Source organism: Salvelinus namaycush, chromosome 27 (genome assembly GCF_016432855.1).
Source record: "Salvelinus namaycush isolate Seneca chromosome 27, SaNama_1.0, whole genome shotgun sequence".
Lineage (NCBI taxonomy): Eukaryota > Metazoa > Chordata > Actinopteri > Salmoniformes > Salmonidae > Salvelinus > Salvelinus namaycush.
The window spans coordinates 29,664,845-29,687,073 of NC_052333.1; the positions used below are offsets into that span (position 1 = coordinate 29,664,845).

General features: G+C 40.5%; 2 protein-coding genes across 4 annotated transcripts in view; one reads left to right on the top strand and one right to left on the bottom strand.

Moving 5' to 3' along the window:
* LOC120022130 (ectonucleotide pyrophosphatase/phosphodiesterase family member 2-like) overlaps nt 1–1,620 on the bottom strand; it is a 30,625-nt gene extending 29,005 nt beyond the window's left edge. For both annotated transcript variants that reach the window (XM_038965976.1, XM_038965975.1), the window contains exon 1: nt 1,337–1,620. In XM_038965976.1, the coding sequence (XP_038821904.1) occupies nt 1,337–1,354 (18 nt within the window). In that variant the 5' untranslated portion in view covers nt 1,355–1,620. The remainder of the gene's footprint in view (nt 1–1,336) is intronic.
* Nucleotides 1,496–16,883, top strand: LOC120022131 (DEP domain-containing mTOR-interacting protein-like). Of its 2 annotated transcripts, none has more exons than XM_038965977.1 (5): nt 1,496–1,669; nt 14,696–14,827; nt 14,954–15,024; nt 15,149–15,253; nt 15,438–16,883. In XM_038965977.1, exons 1-5 carry the CDS (start codon nt 1,624–1,626, stop codon nt 15,564–15,566), a joined length of 483 nt encoding a protein of 160 aa, XP_038821905.1. In that variant the 5' UTR covers nt 1,496–1,623; the 3' UTR covers nt 15,567–16,883. The 2 variants fall into 2 exon arrangements, with proteins under 2 accessions (XP_038821905.1, XP_038821907.1); XM_038965979.1 differs by lacking the exon at nt 1,496–1,669 and adding an exon at nt 13,515–13,856.
* The last annotated feature ends 5,346 nt before the right edge of the window (nt 16,884–22,229 follow it).

Sequence of the window (22,229 nt, forward strand, 5' to 3'; positions counted from 1 at the left end):
GTTCACGCAACATCAGAATCAAGGAGTCAAGCCTAGAACATTAGGTAATCCACCTGATGAATTCAAACAAACCCCCCCCAAAAATGTTTTTACTGGTACAAAAACACCACTTAAAGGTAGGTACAGTGACAACTTAAATATGTGTACACTGGTTGATGTCAACTACATTCAAATACTCAAGCTGGGCATGATTTAGCCTACACTGTACAATGGAACCAATGTAATAGTCCCAAAATCAAGTGCCCTTAAATAGGGTGGTTGAAAGCATTTGACCTATAGTCTATATTTGACTCAGGTCTGATGATAGTACCGTCATATTGACAAATATTCTGTTCTTACTAGTGTGTGTTGAGCTTGAAATATGATCAAACAAACCAGAGTATCATTGAAGAGAGGAACATAATATTGTTTACCTTGAAGTACTCCTTTAAAATCATCACAACTAGTGGTTGCCTTTTGTTATTCCATAAGCAGCCCACGGTTTGAAGTTTGAAGAGAGGTTTGTTTTTCAATTGGAGGACAGAATAGCTGAATTTATGTATAACTTGATTATCATGGCAAAATATTTCATACACAAATATCGCTATTTGAAAACGATCCCCCTGTTTATTGTCTTTTTGAAAGTTATAGACAATCGTTTAAATTTGTCCCAACAAGCCCTTTATGTTCACAATCTTTGTAATTTGATCCCTGATTAGACCACCCTGTGTATTTTTTATGCTCCGTCTATGTGAAATTGTCTAAAACAAAAATGTAAGCAGATACTGATATTTGTGTCAGCGAAGAGAACACTTAAATGAATATGATTCATTATATAAGCTAATCAGTCTGAGCAGACGATTCCTGTCACTCATTGATTGCATCGATATTGATTCAAGTTCATCTGAACTGCTGCACTTAAAATGATACATCTGACACATAGGCCTATTCAGTTTCAGTTGAAACATTTACTCTCAAATAAAAGCTGGTATCAATTAATAAGAACATGAAAAAGTATGTGTTGCAGAACATAACGGAGACTTACATGACTATACAAAATATTAATCACTAGCCAATTTAGCATGTTTACTCGCCCGGGTAAACAAGTGCGTGTGCCACTATTTACAGACTGTATGTAGCCTACCGACAATTTGGCTATTCATCAGTTGTTTATTTTCGTTGTTAATGCATTATGCATAGGATGAATCATTACATACGTTTTCTTAAAGCTCGCTTGCAAGATCTGGACCGCTGTTGCAAGGACGCATTTAGCATTTTGTCAGATTGCCCAAAAGAAATCCAAGAATTTCATGACTACATTTCAGAATACAACAATTATGAAACAATCTCACCGTACCAATTTTCCCAGTAACATGTTCCAAATAGCGTATCCTCTTAGTGCATTCCCCAAAAGTGTCAAAAAAAATGGTGGGCAAAGTCCACCCTGACCGTTCTGAATCGATGGACAGGGCGCTGGAGTTCAGCGCTGTTCAGTTGTCTTGCTCAATTTGGTTTTTGCTGCAAACCAATGCGGATTAAGTAATGGTGACAGCTGCGCTCTGGTACAATGGTGCTGCTGGCAGATGATCTGTTAACCATAGTCAGCACTAAACTGTGGGCTCACTCCTACGCACGACCCGCGCAATGACCGAGGGAGAAGGAGAGAGAGAGACGCTCAGAGAGAGAAGGGGTGGGTTTTTATAACACTTTCTCAACTACAGTTTATGTTGAAATGACAGCTGTAAAAATAATTTCAGAAAACACCACAACAATAACTTGTGGCCTTGGGAGCATAGAGAAATTTCCAGGGGGGATGGGGGACATGTCCCCCCCAATATTCAGAAAAGGTAGACTGTCCCCCAAATAATTTATTAAAAAAATATTAATTAGCTTTAATGGTCGACTTTTGCCAAGAAAAACATTCTCAGAAATGGGGTGTGCCTTTGGTGGTTCATCAATGTACCATTCTGGTCATGTGCGCTGTGACCGGCATAGCTAGTTCGTTAGCTAAGTTAGCCACTTGTAGCTAGCCAGTAACTCCTTCAGTATGTGTTGATGTCATTTCACATAATTTTGGGGGGGACGGAAGCTGTAGAGATCAGTAAGAAATGGCACTTCTGTTGCTAAATATCTTATTCATTCATTTATTTTGGCTTTTATGCACTACCTGGTATGATTGTGCATTGATCAGTTATACAGTTTAAAGCCGTTATTTTTGCGATTTTGCTCAAGTCAACCTTTAAAGTAAGTGTCCAGTGTTAGCAGATTTCTATGAAATATGACCTATAATTAATTACAATATAAGTTAAATAGTTTTCCTTCCAAAATATTGTAATTAAGTATGTTAAAAAGCAGCTCATCCTCCTCAGCATTTTTGAAATACCAAGCATTTTGAGGTGAGGGTTTTTAAGTCGTTTTTTTTCTCCAATTCATTGTGTAGCCACAAATATGAGTATAGGATGAGTCAACAACATTATTTGGGTATGCGTTAACATAATATGAACTTTTAAAAGTTCGATTTTCACTTGACAATTACTTTAAAACTGCAAAAATGTATGTCAGCGACATGGAAAACTGTGTAGAATTGCAGGAAATGCATTTTAAAATGTAAACAAAAATTCTGGGGGAGGACCCCCAGTCTACTGTTCGTCCTTCCCAGTATCTACACCCTTGCATGGGAGGGTGAGCGCACAGGGTGATTCCATGTTTATCATAGGCCTGTACTGTATGTCAGATACCCCATGTGTACCCTTGTTGACCTCTACTTGTGGTGCTAGGGGTTTGACTTGAAATTGACACTTTATTGAAATATGTTTTGGAAATGCATGGAAAGCACTCCTTTTGCCATTTGTAATTTCCTGTGTGATTATGCTCTAAATTCATCAAGCCCAAAAAGCAAAGATGAAAGTATTTTGATACTGAACAGGGCAATGCATATTTGAGGTAAGAGTCCTCAATTGTATTTACTACAACAAATACACCCCATTCTGTCTCGTTCACCAATCATTCTGTTCTGTTTATTGAGTCAAAGGGGATGTCACAACGCAAAGGGAACAGTTACTCAATGCTACTCTCAAGGCTAGAAGTATAGAGGGTTCAAACAGCACACAGGGGCATCCTTCAGTGCATGCTGATATACAGTACAGAACACAATGTTATATTCCACTCATTTAGCAGGGGCTCTTATCCACAGCCTTGTAAAGGCGCCAATGTTACCAATTCTCAGAAATCTCTTTTTTTCTGGTAGTCAAGCCTTTACAGGAGGCTCTCTGTCACTGCTTTATTGTTTTGAAACTAATCAGGACAAACTTTGCTTGAGGGCATCCACTTCCTAAAATGTACTCCGATGTTATGAAATATTTATCAAACAATGGTGTTTTGTTCAGTTGTTGGAGGCTTAGGTAGTTATGGGTAGCTGTTGAATGACACAGCATTAAGACTAAAAGCTTGTCCTGTCTCATTCGGCTATTCGGCCTTTGGAGTGGATTACCTGGCATGGCCATGGAGCAATTTAATTGGGCATTGAACCTCTGCTACCTGGGGCTATGCTTACCTCCCTGATCCTACAGGAAGTTGGATCGGATAGGGTTTCAACCTCCATGTCACCTGGGGACCAGATTCATTTAAAAAAAATCTCTCTCTCTCTCTCTCTCTCTCTCTCTCTCTCTCTCTCTCTCTCTCTCTCTCTCTCTCTCTCTCTCTCTCACTCTCACTCTCACTCTCACTCTCACTCTCTCTGAAAAAGAGCAACTTCTGATACGGGCAAAAATTACAGCCTGTCTTGGATTGGACACAGTCCCTTTCCCCCCCAGGCTCTGGTTGACAAACATTACTATAAGGACACTTATTGGATATGGTTTCTAACAATGTTATACTGTGAATTTTGACCAGAGAATCCTGCATGTTTTATGAAACTCCAAATGCACACCACAAGTTTAAATGGTTAAAGAAAATACCTTAGACAAAGAAGAATATAATGAATTTGTGAGTTTGTCTCTGCTCTACATGCAGTAACCATTGCTCAGGACCCACCCTGTCTCAGTCTTTGTGCAGTCAAATGTGTCAACCACTATGATAGACCTTAAAAGGAAACATTTTTGTCGCTCTAGATTAATTGAACATATTGAGAATTGTCCAGGAATAAAATAGACAGTGATATGGTTATGGGAAGTGATGTCAAGAGTATACTCAAATAAGCTTATGCTGACATTGGTTGAGAGCAAAGTGAAAGAGCACACTACAGGTCAGTAAATATTTGCCCCACCACACACATATACACACACACACACACACATACACACTAGTCACCTGTAACAACGTAAAGATTACTTGTCCTCCTATGAGGTGTTTCTATCATTTTTATTAGCCAGTGTACCTTACTGCTGCCATTGGGTTTCTTTTTGACAATGATGGTGGCTGTCAGCTAATCCCAGCAAAGGTTGAAGGTCTAGGTCTATATGCCTCAATTAAAGTGAATGGAGAAGATAGGATTTTATTTGGTGCTTATCCATCTATTCATCTGGGGCATGTAGCTGGATCTACGCAACCATGGAATCATAATGACAGACTCCTTTTGAGGTCTGAAAACTCTCTTTACTGTCCCTTTAAATACAGCATGGTACGTTTGTGTATGTTACCCTTTTCTTGGAATATGTATTCCATGTAATGTTTACAGAGGACTAATCCTATTAAAGGTAATCTCAGCAACCCATAACCAAATCTGGCTTGACCGCTGGCTTTCCTGCCAGCTTCTTGATTTGGGTCTGGGAGGAAAGGCTTGAGATGTTTCACCTAGTACAACTGGCGGAACCACGGTGGATCCTATCTGGTAGCAGACAAGTCAACACACCCTCACCTCTTAAAACATCAGTCAAGTCTATTGCTCAAATGAACCCCTCCTTTTTGGAAAATTCTAAAGATGCCAGACAGGTGTAGGTGCACTCATGCATGATCCGTCCAAATGAACAGTGATGCAAAATCCAGCACACCAATAGAATTGTTCCTCGTAATACTCATATCCCACAGCCTACGGACAGACGCGACATGTTATTGTTTTATGTTATTCACGTTGTTTATTGCTCCTAGTGTGCAGTGGCGAGTTGACTTCAATTTCGCCCACACAGCCCACTGACGTAGTGCAAACAACACAATGTAACTAAAAAACATACTTCAACTACCGCATGCTGAGAGGCTGGTTTAGGGGTATCATTTCTTTCTAGTATTTTTAAGGCCAAGCCAGTATTCACGAGTTTGAGCATTGTGAGAGTTGACAGTTTGCTGCTTGAAAGGCATGCAGGTTTAAGGCTGGATGTCTCTATGCTCTGCAAATCTTAAAAATCAGCAGCTTCAAAAGACATGTCTCAGCATGGAATTAGTGCAAAACGCAGCATCATATGATGCAAAATGCCTCATACGGGGAACGATTTCTGTCCTTTGCAAGTTACATATCTTGAAAACGTGATTGATGACAAGCAAAACATTCTGGGACTTTGTCAACAATGGACTAATGAAACAAATACCAAAAGATAGTTTTTGGGTGGAGTTTTCCATGAACTATCTGTGTGATAAAAAAGATGAGGAAGTGGAGGACCATTCCTCCTGTATTTGAATTTAAGAAGAAAATATGAGACAAAAACATAATTTTAGATTAATCTGTACTGAATAAATATAATGTCTTGTCACTAACTACAGTATCTGGATTATAACACTGTTTTTCAATGGTCTACAGTTGTCTCAACAGCACACCCTATAGGTGAGGGTGGCTTTTTTCTGTCCTCTAGATTCCCATTCAGTATTTAAAAACGGTCCATTGCTTTATAATTGACACATTCCTGAAATCCCAATTAGTTTGTTTAGCCAAAGAGTTTGAAACCTATCTGGTTTAACTGTTCATGTAAACAGCTGATGACGAGGTTGCATCACTGCACTAAGCAGACACAATCTGATACATATGTTGTGAATGTTCCCTTCTGTTCTACTGCTTTCAGCACCCATGTGTCTTCATCTGTCCATTTGTCTATAGTTATTCAACTTATCTGTGGGACATTTAGCAAGTTTCTGGTCCAACTACCCACCATTGCTGTTTTGAAAGGTAATTCGACTTTTGGATCTTTTAAATTATCCAGGGAAGAATGAACAGATAGCCATTCAGATCTCTTGTAGTAGCAATTTACATATTTCCCATCCAATCAAATGATGGCATGAACTGACATGCGCAATTCAGAAGATTTTTTTATTTGCGAGAAGATATTTGGGGGAGAGAATCATTTTTGATAGCATTTAGTGAAACACCCTGCCTCAGTTTCAGTAAAAGGCTGAGAGATGGGGCTAGAGAAATGTAACCACTCTCAAATTTATAGACTTAGCTATGGATGCAAGGAATGACCATCCAAGATATCAAAAGTATCATGTTAACTATGGTTTGAGGCTATACAGTGTTTGTTTACATTTACTTTAATTATAAACATTGGAGTAAAACAAGCTTTTATATTGGGTTCTGATGCAGTTGAACTAAACAGTTTAACTGAATTCATGAGGCATTTATAAGTTAAATTCTTCATGAATCAATTGGAACATATCCTTCATTTATAAATCCAAATATGGATGTAGCAATTGCAGATTGCCGCTTTAAACAAATTTGCACCTTGGTGCTGTAGTGTCGACAGCTAGTTTAAAAAAAGGTATTTTTCCAAATAATTTTCATCCATCGTCCTCAATTTCACAAGTCTAAACCTGACACTGATATAAATGCACAGAAACATATGATGTACCATCTGCACTGGGACTCTTGAACTCCTCAATCTGAAACGTACTCTCTCTGCTGGTGAATAGTGGTACTGGTGGTAAATAGTGGTAACATAATTTCTACTTCTGAGTGAACTACGGTCATAGGAGTCTTTGTTAAAGCACTGTTACTATACAACTACAAATATAAACCTGGCTGGATCATGACTGCTTGTCAGTTAACTTGTCCATTGTTATGAACAAATGTAGTTGTCCTCAATAATTCCCACCGGACTAGTATAAAAATCTTGGATGGAGACTGTCTGCCAAAGTAGAGGACATTGTTTTTTCTTACAACCCAATAAAGAGTCTAAAGAATATATTGAACTTCAAAGAGTGGTTTCTAGCAGAGAATTACAAACTATGATCGCATTATTAGCATATTATTATGATCAGAGGAGACGGTGGAACGACTATAGGAGGACAGGCTCATTGTAATGGCTGGAATGGCATACATGGAACAGAGTCAAACGTGTGGTTTCATATGTTTGATACCATTCCATTTATCCCATTACAGACATTACAATGAGCCCGTCCTCCTATAGCTCCCACAACCAGCCTCCACTGATTATGATCAACAAAATGGTAGTCATGTTTTGAATGCATCACTGTTACTCAGTCAATGGCCAGTCGATGGCAATGTTATCTATAATACAAAAGCATCATAACAGTGGTCACCAACCCTGGTACTGTCAAGCGCTACACTGAAACCTGACCGAAACACCACATCCAACTGACCAACCATTGTCTCCTGAAAATTGTGTCATTCCTTCAACTGTCTCTCAACTGACCTTAAATGGCAAATGATTAACCATGTATAAGACAAACAGAAGTGGCACGTGTTGACTGTTGAAACAAGCCCCGCTGTAAAAATTACTGTGAAATGACACTGCGCGCCTGCCATTGCTATCATGTAGGCCTATAGCAGGGATGGACTCTGTTACACATGATACAAAGCAAGGACAAATCTAAACTCCATTTGTGGTTCCAATGTAGTACACGTGCTGATAAACAGTAAGACATGTTGTCAAATCAAATCCAATTTTATTAGTCACATGCGCCGAATACAACAGAATACAACCTTACAGTGAAATGCTTATTTACGAGCAGCTAACCGACAGTGCAGTTAAAATAATAAGAGATAAGAATAAGAGATAAAAGTAACAAGTAATTAAAGAGGAGCAGTAAAAAATAACATTATATACAGGGGAGTGCCGGTACAGAGTCAATGTGCGGGGGCACCGGTTAGTTGAGATAGTATGTACATGTAGGTAGAGTTAATTAAAGTGACTATGCATAGATGACAACAGAGAGTGGCAGTGGTGTGGAGAGGGGAGGGGGGGGGCAATGTGAATAGTCTGGGTAGCCATTTGACTAGATGTTCAGGAGTCATGGCTTGGGGGTAGAAGCTGTTTAGAAGCCTCTTGGACCTAGACTTGGCAATCCGGTACCGCTTGCCGTGTGGTAGCAGAGAGAACAGTGTATAACTTGAGTGGCTGGAGTCTTTTGCAACTTTTAGGGCCTTCCTCTGACACCGCCTGGTGTAGAGGTCCTGGATGGCAGGAAGCTTTGCCCCAGTGATGTACTGGGCCGATCGCACTACCCTCTGTAGTGCCTTGCGGTCGGAGGCCGAGCAGTTGCCATACCAAGCAGTGATGCAACCAGTCAGGATGCTCTCGATGGTGCAGCTGTAGAACCTTTTGAGGATCTGAGGACACATGCCAAATCTTTTCAGTCTCCTGAGAGGGAATAGGTTTGTCGTGCCCGCTTCACGATTGTCATGGTGTGCTTGGACCATGTTAGTTTGTTGGTGATGTGGACACCAAGGAACTTGAAGCTCTCAGCCTGCTCCACTGCAGCCCCATCGATGAGAATGGGGGCGTGATCGGGATTCTTCTTCCTGTAGTCCACAATCATCTCCTTTGTCTTGATCACGTTGAGGGAGAGGTTGTTGTCCTGGCACCACATGGCCAGGTCTCTGACCTCCTCCCTATAGGCTGTCTCATTGTTGTTGGGGATCAGGCCTACCACTGTTGTGTCATCAGCAAATGTAATGATGGTGTTGGAGTCGTGCCTGGCCGTGCAGTCATGAGTGAACAGGGAGTACAGGAGGGGGCTGAGCACGCACCCCTGAGGGGCCCCTGTGTTGAGGATCAGCGTGGCGGATGTGTTGTTACCTACCCTTACCACCTGGGGGCGGCCCGTAAGGAAGTCCAGAATCCAGTTGCAGAGGGAGGGGTTTAGTCCCAGGGTTGTTAGCTTAGTGATGAGCTTGAGGGCACTATGGTGTTGAACGCTGAGCTGTAGTCAATGAATAGCATTCTCACATAGGTGTTCCTTTTGTCCAGGTAGGAAAGGGCAGTGTGGAGTGCAATAGAGACTGCATCATCTGTGGATCTGTTGGGGCGGTATGCAAATTGGAGTGGGTCTAGGGTTTCTGGGATGTTGGTGTTGATGTGAGCCATGACCAGCCTTTCAAAGCACTTCATGGCTACAGATGTGAGTGCTACGGGTCGGTAGTCATTTAGGCAGGTTACCTTAGTGTTCTTGGGCACAGGCACTATGGTGGTCTGCTTAAAATATGTTGGTATTACAGACTTAGACAGGGAGAGGTTGAAAATGTCAGTGAAGACACTTGCTAGTTGGTCAGCCCATGCTCGCAGTACACGTCCTGGTAATCCATCTGGCCCTGCGGCCTTGTGAATGTTGACCTGTCTAAAGGTCTTACTCACATCGGCTGCGGAGAGCGTGATCACACAGTCTTCCGGTACAGCTGGTGCTTTCATGCATGTTTCAGTGTTATTTGCCTCGAATCGAACATAGAAGTAGTTTAACTCATCCGGTAGGCTCGTGTCACTGGGCAGCTCTCTGCTGTGCTTCCCTTTGTAGTCTGTAATGGTTTGCAGGCTCTGCCACATCCGACGAGCATCAGAGCCGGTGTAGTACGACTCGATCTTAGTCCTGTATTGACGCTTTGCCTGTTTGATGGTTCATCGGAGGGCATAGCGGGATTTCTTATAAGCTTCCGGGTTAGAGTCCCGCTCCTTGAAAGCGGCAGCTCTAGCCTTTAGCTCAGTGCGGATGCTGCCTGTAATCCATGATTTCTGGATGGGGTATGTACGTACAGGCACTGTGGGGGCGACGTCAATGATGCACTTATTGATGAAGCCAATGACAGATGTGGTGTACAGATGTTGTAATACTATCATGTTGTCTGTATGGTCATTTTGCAGCTCTGTAAACTGAGCTTATCTTCTATATTTTTGTCACTGTTCAGTGCAGGCTTTTATGGTCATCTTGACCTGGGGAAAGACATGTCTTGAAGGAAGTTGGGGCACATACAGTATGGTACGTACTGTACAGTGTGAATTCAGTCAAACCTGCCATAGCAAGTGTATTTACTATTATACAACGGGTGGTTCTAATCCTGAATGCTTATTAGTTCAAAGCATATTCCAGCTGGTGTCTATTCCAAAAGTTACCGCCGTCTAAATCTACAACGTTAAAATGCCTATTTACTATGTTCCATCTGACTGCGCAATCCACTGTCTCATCAGCCCAGCCAGGCAATTTATAAACTTGAATTCCACTATAAAATGCATCTAGACATTATCTCACGCTTCTTTTAGACTAACATTTAGTTTTCAACAGCAGAGATTTGTATAAAACTTGCTATCTATCTCTCTGACATTTGCAACATTGTTTCAATATTTAAATTCCAGCTGTCCCATAGTAATGAACGTGTCGGGAGTCGGGACGAGACAGACAGACAGACAGGCAGCATTTCTCAGCCAGTCGTTTCTCAGCCAGTCATGCGTCAGCTGGCATAATTCTTATGGTTATATACAAAGAAATGTCAATTGAAAAAAGGTCAAACAAATGAAGTGCAGCTAGTTTGCGGTCTTTCCAGCTATACTGTTTGAAGTGACTGTAAATTCGCCGTAGCTGGCTAGCTAGTAAGCAAAGGATAAGAACGTTGCCAGCCAGTATGGCAATGGAACATTTAGAATGAACAACTGTGTCGCGTCCATAGATACAGAACAAAAAGACTGAATCAACTGAATCGATAGAATGAATAACCGACCGGCTTGGGAAGCAACCCTAAACTTGTGTCAGGACTATATCTTGTGGAAAGATGAAATAGTATGAATAAATTCATCAAAATTAAAGTGATAATGCCCTCGATGCCAGTGTTTGAGGGATATATATATACCCTCCAAACACCGTCTTCTAGGGCATTATCACTTAAGCGGATCTGTGCACAGTTACACACACACGCTACGTTTTCGGAAATCCGGAGGCATCTACCTTTGAGCAGAGCTAACTGTTACTAATAGTAGTATAATATCCAGGAACATTCTGTTGTTTTATTTGGGGACATGGGGAAAGAGCTTAGCGCAACATTTGGGATTTATTGAATTGAGCTCCAAATCTACAGACGTAGGATCTTAATTTGAGCCAATTTGCTACAGCAGGAAAGTAATCCTGCAGCAACAGAAAATGTGAATTACTATGTGGATTATAACGAGCATTTTTCTTTAAGGCAAATCAAATTTGACATTTTAAAGTGAAAATTACAAACTTTAGAAGCTTTTTTAAACATTAAATACACAACAAGTTTGCATTTCCTGCTGTGCAGGATGATTCTCAGCAACAAAAGAGTGATCATCTTACATCTGTATGTAAGAAAAGGCCTATGTAAAGTTATTGAGCTGTATGTTCTCGAAATACCTCAGGCAGTGTGACATCCATATCAGACTTTATAAGCCTATTGATCATGACTCACCTCTATACATTATGAATTATGTCTCTACCTTTTAGCAATGTGAGAGGAGAGAGATATTGCTATTGGATATTGCTCTCTGGCTGGGCAACCAGGCAAAGGAGCCACATAATAGAGGTCATCATGTTATACTACTGATCATGATGCACTCAGTGTTGGTGTGTGGTCAATGAACATCTTGGTTTGATGATCATCTTGGTTTGTCATTGAAATGATACAATACACGTTATTTTATTTCTTTCTTTCATCACATTCCCAGTGGGTCAGAAGTTTACATACACTCAATTAGTATTTGGTAGCATTGCCTTTAAATTGTTTAACTTGGGTCAAATGTTTCAGGTAGCCTTCCACAAGCTTCCCACAATAAGTTGGGTGAATTTTGGCCCATTCCTCCTGACAGGGCTGGTGTAACTGATTCAGGTTTGTAGGCCTCCTCGCTCACACATGCTTTTTCACTTCTGCCCACAAATTTCCTATAGGATTGAGGTCAGGGCTTTGAGTTGGCCACTCCAATACCTTGATTTTGTTGTCCTTAAGCCATTTTACCACAACTTTGGAAGTATGCTTGTGGTCATTGTCCATTTGGAAGACCCATTTGCGACCAAGCTTTAACTTCCTGACTGATGTCTTGAGATGTTGCTTCAATATATCCACATAATTTTCCTATCTCATGATGCCATCTATTTTGTGAAGTGCACCAGTCCCTCCTGCAGGAAAGCACCCCCACAACATGATGCTGCAACCCCCGTGCTTCACGGTTGGGATGGTATTCTTTGGCTTGCAAGCCTCCCACTTTTTCCTCCAAACATAACGATGGTTATTATGGCCAAACAGTTCTATTTTTGCTTCATAATTTCTCCAAAAAGTACCTTCTTTGTCCCCATGTGCAGTTGCAAACCGTAGTCTGGCTTTTTATGGTGGTTTTGGAGCAGTGGCTTCTTCCTTGCTGAGCGGCCTTTCAGGTCATGTCGATATAGGACTTGTTTTACTGTGGATATAGATAATTTTGTACCTGTTTCCTCCAGCATCTTCACAAGTTCCTTTGCTGTTGTTCTGGGATTGATTTGCACTTTTCGCACCAAGGTACGTTCATCTCTAAGAGACAGAACGTGTCTCCTTCCTGAGAGGTATGACGGCTGCGTGCTCCCATGGTGTTTATACTTGCGTACTATTGTTTGTACAGATGAACGTGGTACCTTCAGGCATTTGAAAATTGCTCCCAAGGATGAACCAGACTTGTGGAGGTCTACATTTTTTTTCCTGAGGTCTTGGCTGATTTCTTTTGATTTTCCCATGATGTCAAGCAAAGAGGCACTGAGTTTGAAGGTAGGCCTTGAAATACATCTACAGGCACACCTCCAATTGACTCAAATGATGTCAATTAGCCTATCAGAAGCTTCTAAAGCCATGACATAATTTGCTGGAATTTTCCAAGCTGTTTAAAGGCACAGTCAACTTAGGGTATGTAAACTTCTGACCCACTGGAATTGTGATACAGTAAATTATAAGTGAAATTATCTGTCTGTAAACAATTGTTGGAAAAATTACTTGTGGCATGCACAAAGTAGATGTCCTAACCGACTTACCAACACTATAGTTCGTTAACAAGAAATTTGTAGAGTGGTTGAAAAACAAGTTTTAATGACTCCATCCTAAGTGTATGTAAACTTCCGACTTCAACTGTAATTGGGTAAATACATTGAATATTGTATTTGTAGAGGCAAATACCTCATGCTGTCAACAGCTAGGAATGTTCTTGATTTATCTCACAGAAGGCCATTATCATTAGGCCATTATCATCAGTTTGTTTGTCCATATGTCATTGTGGATGTAGTCATTGTTGATATGGATGTTGTTGAACCTTCCCACTGACCATGTCTCTCATCCATGTACCATGACAGAGAATGTGTGTGTGCGTGTGTGTTTGTTTGTGTGCGTGTGTGTGTGTGTGTGTGTAATAGAGAATGTCCAGTCCTTCCACTCCACCTTGCCTGGCCGCAGTGACCAGTGGAAAACTCCACTGATTCTTTCCCTACCTCCATTAGAGCATTAGTGATCCCAATATGCCTTTCTCAGCTCTTATCGCCTACCCTGGGATAGCCTGGCAACAAGGCATCCCTCAACCCCTCCCACTCCCTCCCGGCCAGCCTAGACTGTTTACTCTCTCTGGGGGTTAACATTTAACATTTATACCGGAGCACCACAGCTGACTACATCATCAGAGATTGTGGACAACAACCTTCCCAAGTTACTTGGCACTTTGGCTGGCAAACCTTTGAAGTGAATTGTACGATGGGACCTCGGACAGCTGGTAAGGGCAACTTTTATTGCGCGAGGCAAATACGTGAAAGGTGGAGATTGTAGGTTTACTGAACTTGTTTTACTTGCTATGGCTAATGTAATATTGTGTCTCTTGTTAAATCATAAGCATTGGTGTTGAGTTCACCTATATGAGTGCTGTGAATACAATGGTATCACAAGTGGCTGTGGATCTGTTTTTACTCCTAGTTGGGCTCTTGTTAAGTATTTTTAAATGATCATGTTTATTCCTTTTTTTTGTGAGACTGAGAACCATTTTATTGATGAAAAATTATAGATTAGTCCAATTATATGCAACTACAAATTAGAAGAGATATCCAGCACAGAAGAAAGCATTATTACATTGTGTTTGACTGGGGGTGAATTTGACCTTTATTCTATATGTCATCATAATAGTATGCTGGTGATTGTTATGTAACTAAGTGCAGTAACCATAGCTTCCACGATAGGCTGGTATAAATATAAGCTTGTCAGGAAGTGTTTCTGTGATATCAATCAGTTCAGGGAGTGTTCATACAACACATTATGTGGCTATATTTGATTAGCAGCAGACACTTAGTTCTTTCATAACACTCAGATATGAAATGGGAGGCAGAGGGGTATATGGTGTGTGTTTGATGTGTTCTACTGTAATCTACAGCACTGCTAACAGTTCTGAAACTGGAGTGTGTGTCTGTGTGTGTGTGACATTTCAGAATGAATAACATGGTGGCTTCCTTTTGTTATTCGTTCTTTTTCCTCTCAGTACACTTTGTCAATCACTCTCAATCATAAAACATGTCTATGCTCTCTGTGTGATATCTCTATATGTTCTTCTTTTCCTTCTCTCAGTCACTCCATCTAAGGAAAGAAAGATGGTGTCCGGGGGGCAAGATAACAGTCTTAGTAGTGGCAACAGCGGGTATTGTAACAGAGGTCCCATGCTTACCCCTACCTCACCTGTGCTGTCAAACCCCAAATCAGGTAAGAATCTCTCTGGTCTTCACCTAAAGCTGTATCACGTCCTCTCTACTGTACAGATTCAATTTAAACACCACTGTTCATGATTACACTGAGAATCTGCTAACAGTGTCTGTGTTCCATTGACAGTGCTAAAGAGACAAGTAAGTCCAGAGGAGCTGCGGAGACCAGGAGGTTCATACATAAAGAGGACGTTTACAGTACGTTACCACAGTGTTATTTCTTATTCATGCTAAAATAATGAAACACAACCAAATATCAATAAAAATCCATTATCTTTTTTCACAATTCTATTCCTAAGTCATGTGATCAATCTATCTCCAGATTGTAGGTGATGCGGTGGGCTGGGGCTTCGTGGTCAGGGGGAGTAGGCCATGTCATATCCAGGCAGTGGACCCCAGTGGCCCTGCAGCAGCAGTAGGAGTGAAAGTGAGTACCATGGCATTGTGGGACATTTAGTGCAAAGAGCATCGCCAGGGCCTACAGGTTGATAGCTTTGTCAAATCAATATATTTGTTAGACTGGTAGACAATAATAAGTCTTCCTCTGCTATGTGCAGCTCTCATAAATTCTCTTCATTACGTACAGTATTTGACCAAAGTCCGTTTTCCAGGTGTGCCAGTTTGTGGTCTCTGTCAATGGTCTGGACGTCCTGTCTCTGGACTACAAGACGGTCAGCAACCTCATCCTCACTGGATCACGAACCGTGGTCATGGAGGTTATGGAGGAGTCTGATTGCTGAGGATGAGGTTGTATTGTATTCGGTTACAGTCAACTTAAGGCCTCAGTAACCCATTGGCTCTTGGTGGTCGAAAGCTTAGAGTAAGAATGTGGACTATATTGGCCGAAATAAATCCATAGAAACCTTACGACCTTGATATGGAGCCAAATGGACTTAGCTACATGATCGACTTGAGACGCGGGTCACAGCAACAGAAACCTGATGAGCCCCACTGTGAAGCCATGTGTGCTTACATCATCAGTCTGAGACTCTGACCAGTGTTTCGTGGTTAACATGGATACAGCTTGTGTTTTTTGCTCTCCCACAGCAGTTTAGACTTTTGACCTGTGCGCCTACTCCTTGCCTGCTGTTTGCTTTTCCATCCACTCCCTCGTTTGCTCCAATGGAGGGTTCCTTCCTAGAAAGACAAGTACTTAGGGTGTTGTTGATTAAGTGAGGTGGCACATATTGTAAACAACACCGCACTTTGTGACGTGGCAAAGGTGATTTTGAGTAGTGTAGAATTTCTTTTGATGATTTAGCTTTGCATTTTGCTTGGAATATGTTTGGCATTGAATGCTAAAGTTTGGTAGCAGGAGTAACTTAAACCTTGTATTCATATTGGACTGAAAATAGCACAATACTGTCAAACTGCAGATCACATACTTTCTAGCAGCGTAACAAGGCTTGGATGTCATCTTGGTTTCTGATTCCACTGCAATATTTTTGGAAACCCACAATACTGATAAAAGTTCAAATAATCAAACAGTAGTAGCCTATCAACATGTTAATCCTTTTTTATTTTTGAAACAACAAATCCATGCATTATGTCAATGCACTTTACAGGGAAATAGATAGGTTATAGCAGTGATATTGTGCATTTGTAATGCATGATCACATAGTCCAACATAAGATATAAAGGACCCAAAGCACCAAAGGAGTTGTACTTTTATATAGCCATATAACCCGACACTATACATTTGCTATGGTCAACTGATCTTTAAAGGGTATTAGTGCAGACCAGGCCAGCAAAGAGTATCTGACTTTGTGTTAGCGTCTGATCAGTGTGAAAATATTTCAATTAGCCAATGAATTAATAAAATAAAGTAATTCAATTGAAAATGTTAGCAAATGTGTATTTGAATCAATGTTTATGATATTAAAGCAATAATATGATTCATCACTTGCAAATAATCAATCTTATTATCGTTAAAATAAGGGCTCACATCAACTGAAGCAAATTATTTTAGCAACATCACCGGAAAATCAATATTATGGATAGAAATGTAACTGCTTCAATCTAATAGCAATAAAGTAAGAGCATTTATTGAACCCTGACAGGAACTTTAAACGGCAATAAAAGTTGAAATAACCTTGAAGATCAACAGGATCACATTGGCATTCCTAGATTATGTGGTTAAAATATCTGGTCAAGGAATGTGCATTGTGCAATAATATCTGTAGATGGCATGTGAACTACAAGGAACAACATTCAATCACGTAAGCAGACTATATGTCTCTGACCACCAGGTGGCAGTATGTACCATATATACAACTGATATTTCCCAATTGGATCTCATTGACTGAATATCCAAATCTCTTTTACAGGCGTTTTACTGTAAATACCTTTCCAGTACTTTGAGAAGTTTTTTTGTTTGTCATGTTTGTTTGATGTCACTTTTGCCACAATAATATTACAATAACAAACCACAAGCTGCATTATATGTTTCCTGCAATATTAGTAGGGTTGCTATCACTACAGATTACTAAAATATCCAGCCTGTTAGTGTAGGAAACTTATGATAAGATAACCCCTCTGCTGCCCTCATCAGAGTTCAGGGGTCAAGGGTTTAAGTGCAGTAGCATGGAATGCTCTTAAAATGGGTCAGGGCTTGTGTCAAGGGCAGAAATTGTGAGCTATTTCAAACTCCATCTAGTGATGAGCTCAGCATTATGAATGCACAAGGATCTTCAAAAGCAAAAAGAGTAAGTGATATAGTGTAACCATATCCTACTGTAACTACAGTAACTACAGTAACAACTGTGAATTCTATGACTGCAGGAATGTTAACCCCATAAGGGGCCTCCAATAAAAAAGAGTTATAGAGGGATTCCACAAGTAATTGATTTTAAAAAGATGATTCTTTATCACTTCTGTCATGACCATGACCTTGCTGTCATGGCGATGCATAAAACACAGCGTACCTAACTACCCCTCTGTGCTTGTAGAAACACATTCGACATTGGGTCAACTGGGAAAGGTGTGTAGCCCAAGGAGCTCTTGTAGACCCTATGACTTCATGGGGCTACCCATGCTAACATACTGTATTCAGTCACAGTCAGCCTTTAGTCAATGATATGTTAACTGTCAATTGATGAGTGGGATCTAGTTTGCTGTGAGATGGTCTAATCAAAACAGCTATCTAGAAGTTACTCAGATAAGTCTAAACGACTATCTTTTTCGACAGAAAGACTAGAGCCTGTGTGTTTGGAACCATTTAAATTAAAAATAAAATATTTATTGAGTGAAACATTAAACTTCATTGGATATTCATTCCAAAAATGTAGGCTGCACCGGAGTGCCATTCCACTCATAACACCAAAGTGGCAAATTCGGGGGTAACCTGACGGGCATTCTGACCGTCAGTGCAACACCTTATCTGTTATTCCAAGAGGTCCAAACCTCTTGAAGTAGATGCTAGGTTGCATTAAGGTTGCTGCAACATGAGTGAATGGTACTATATCTTAACTTGGGTCTGTGCTATCTGGGATCCTTGGGACGTCACTACCCCATTGAAGTTGACATTTTAAATTGTTAAGGTAAGGGTTAAGGTTAGGGCTAGGTAAGGGTTAAGGTTAGGGTAGGGGTTAAGGTTAGGGTTAAGGTTTAGGGTAGGGACGTCCCAAAGATACCGGATTGCACTGACCTCTTAACTTGACACAGATAGGGGCTTATTATGAAAGGCATTAACACATTTAATGTGGTCAAGATAGGTAGTTAGTTCTTTTTTTTAAACAAAGTCACTTTCCAGAAATGATTTTATTTCTTACCCAACCAATCAAATACAATTCAGACTGATGGTACATACAAAAGTTTGGACACAGCTACTCATTCAAGGGTTTTTCTTTATTTTGACTATTTTCTACATTGTAGAATAATAGTGAAGACATCAAAACTATGAAATAACACACATGGAATCATGTAGTAACTAAACAATGGTTAAACAAATCAAAATATATTTTAAGTTTGAGATTCTTCAAAGTAGCCCCCCTTTACCTTGATGACAGCTTTGCACACTCTTGGCATTCTCTCAACCAGTTTTATGAGGTAGTCACCTGGAATGTATTTCAATTAACAGGTGTGCCTTGTTAAAAATTAATTTGTGGAATTTCTTTCCTTCTTAATGCTTTTGAGCCAATCAGTTGTGTTGTGACAAGGTAGGGGGGTATACAGAATATAGCCCTATTTGGTAAAATACTAATTCCATTATTATGGCAAGAACAGCTCAAATAAGCAAAGAGAAACGACAGTCCATCATTTCTTAAAGACATAAAGGTCAGTCAAAAATTTAAGAACTTTGACAGTTCCTTCAAAAACCATCAAGCGCTATGAGGAAACTGTCTCTCATGAGGACCGCCACAGGAAAGGAAGACCCAGAGTTACTTCTGCTGCAGAGGATAAGTTTATTAGAATTATCTGCACCTCAGATTGCAGCCCAAATAAATGCTTCACAGAGTTCAAGTAACAGACACATCTCAACATCAACTGTTCAGAGGAGACTATGTGAATCAGGCCTTCATCAATCAATCAATCAAGTTTATTTTATATAGCCCTTCGTACATCAGCTAATATCTCGAAGTGCTGTACAGAAACCCAGGCTAAAACCCCAAACAGCAAGCAATGCAGGTGTAGAAGCGGTGGCTGGGAAAAACTCCCTAGAAAGGCCAAAACCTAGGAAGAAACCTAGAGAGGAACCAGGCTATGAGGGGTGGCCAGTCCTCTTCTGGCTGTGCCGGGTGGAGATTATAACAGAACATGGCCAAGATGTTCAAAATGTTCATAAATGACCAGCATGGTCAAATAATAATCAGGAATTGGCTTTTCATAGCCGATCATTAAGAGTTGAAAACAGCAGGTCTGGGACAGGTAGCACGTCCGGTGGACAGGAATTCATGGTCGAATTGCTGCAAAGAAACCACTACTAAAGGACACCAATAAAAATAAAAGACTTGCTTGGGCCAAGAAAAACGAGCAATGGACATTAGACCGGTGGAAATCTGTCCTTTGGTCTGATGAGTACAAATTATACATTTTTGGTTCCAACCGCCGTGTCTTTGTGAGACGCAGTGTAGGTGAACGGATGATCTCCGCATGTGTGGTTCCCACCGTGAAGCATGGAGGAGGAGTTGTAATGGTGTGGGGGTGCTTTTTCTGCACAGCATTCCTCAGCGATACGCCATCACATCTGGTTTGCGCTTAGTTGGACAATTATTTGTTTTTCGACAGGACAATGACCCAACACACCTCCAGGCTGTGTAAGGGCTATTTGACCAAGAGGGAGAGTGATGGAGTGCTGCATCAGATGACCTGGCCTCCACAATCACCCAACCTCAACCCAATTGGTTGAGAGAATGCCAAGAGTGTGCAAAGCTGTCATCAAGGCAAATGGTGGCTACTTTGAAGAATCTCAAATATAACATATTTTGATTTGTTTAACACTTTTTTGGTTACTACATGATTCCATATTTGTTATTTCGTAGTTTTGATGTCTTCACTATTATTCTACAATGTTGAAAATTAATGAGTAGGTGAATGAGTAGGTGTGTCCAAACTTTTGACTGGTACTGTATTGATACAACACTTTCATACATGTCCCATTGCATATTGAGCCAAGAACAACTTGCTGCACCCTGATGATCGTGATGGCCAGATAGATGGAATGCAAACAAGTAATAGAGCAGAGATGAGGATGTATTGTCAATTAAAACCTTGAAACCTGAAATTGTTGCATTTTCAGGTCTTGAGAATACTAAGCTAATCATGAACCAAGGTTGACAGTTAAATATTGTTGTTATAGGCCTACATAACAACACTTATCTATGTCTGTGTGTGCGTAATATAATAATAACATTAAATAATAATAATAATATAAAATATGCCAAGTTACCATATGGCTGGCTGATTAAGCTACCTCAAGTATTACTGCCACATTAGTAAATTCTCCCCTGAAAGGAGGAATGAACATTTGCACGCAGGTAGCGCTCGTACTGACCAGAAAGCGCGAGAAAAAAAGACATACCTGAAAAAAAGCTTACGGACGAGGAGTGAAAGCATGTAGCCTACCCTGGGGGCGGTCAGAACAGAATTCACATTTCATAGCTTATCGCCTCTTTTATATTGGCTGCCGCCGAAACACATTTTTCTGCCTCAGTCAAGATCAAACGAGGTGAAGGAATGAATCGCTCAAGGGATGGGTGAATGAATACCAGCACGGGATACACCCATCATAGCAAGTCTGAAACTGAAGGAGCTGAAGATAGTTTTCCAACAGCCCGCGAAGCAAGACACACAGGAAGGGTCCTTTGGGAGCAATATTACCTGTAAACATATGTTTTGAAAAGGTATGAGATATTTTCTTTAGTTTGGGATAAAGTCCGTGTTTAATTACAACACATTTCAAGTAGAAGTGGTCGGAAACGGAACCTCACCTGTCAGTGGTGGTCGTGGGGGCGCGTTTGACAATATATGCAAATTTGGTTTAGTCAATTTGTTACATCTGTTTTTGTAATTCGTCGATACTGTTTGTTTATCACATTTATAATTAAAATATAATGTACAGTCGTTTTCCATTTTTCCCTAAGTCTATAGGCCTACACGAACCATCACCGAGGACTGTGGACTACTACTGTGGTTTACCTGTAGGTTAGCCTACTTGTACACCTGCAATTTGTCATAATGGCAAGATTAGAAGGCTATTTAGGTACATTGAGTATTTGAGGAGAATGATTAGGCACGGCGAATTGAAGTGCTGCTTTGAAATACCAGCTAGCCTAATGATGAAGTATTCCTATCGAAGTGTTTGCATACGTTTGAGAGAAAGGTGTGACATCATGCTCATCTATTTTTTACATCCTCCATTTGTTTGAGAAAATACTACTGCCACAGTACTCTGCAGGACATGCCACGTTTCAAATATCATTTGAGTGATTTATGGGTGTCATTATGGTTATGCCAAAGTTTAGATGCTTTGTTGAGTTTATTTCCAAAACTATTTGAAATGTAATTGGGAATCTACTGTTTATCAACCTACAGTTGAAGTTTATCAATGATATTCATAAAATTGCTCTATAACTTCTAGGGATGTGCATCTTTCCCTTTCAAGACGATTCAATACTTATCTAGATACATCGGCTCCGATATGATACAGGAACGATACGTTTTAGTTTGAAACGATTCATGCAATTCAGTTTGATTAGAGAACAAATCGATGCGATTCAGTTCGATGTGATACAATTCGATGCACTAACATTTGTTGCATAAACACATTCATTTTCCATTATAAACTAAAATATGCTGTTGATGGAGCTCATGAGCTGGGCCTCTCTGAGCTGGATCGGTCTGAGCTGACTTCTGTGTGTGTGTGTGTGTGTGTGTGTGTGTGTGTGTGTGTGTGTGTGTGTGTG

Excerpts from the sequence above, each read along its gene's own strand:
- LOC120022131 (XM_038965977.1), top strand. The coding sequence starts at position 1,624 with ATGACCGAGGGAGAAGGAGAGAGAGAGACGCTCAGAGAGAGAAGGG. Across the intron at positions 1,670-14,695 it reads GACGCTCAGAGAGAGAAGGG|TCACTCCATCTAAGGAAAGA; the intron begins GTGGGTTTTTAT and ends TCCTTCTCTCAG. Across the intron at positions 15,025-15,148 it reads ACATAAAGAGGACGTTTACA|ATTGTAGGTGATGCGGTGGG; the intron begins GTACGTTACCAC and ends ATCTATCTCCAG.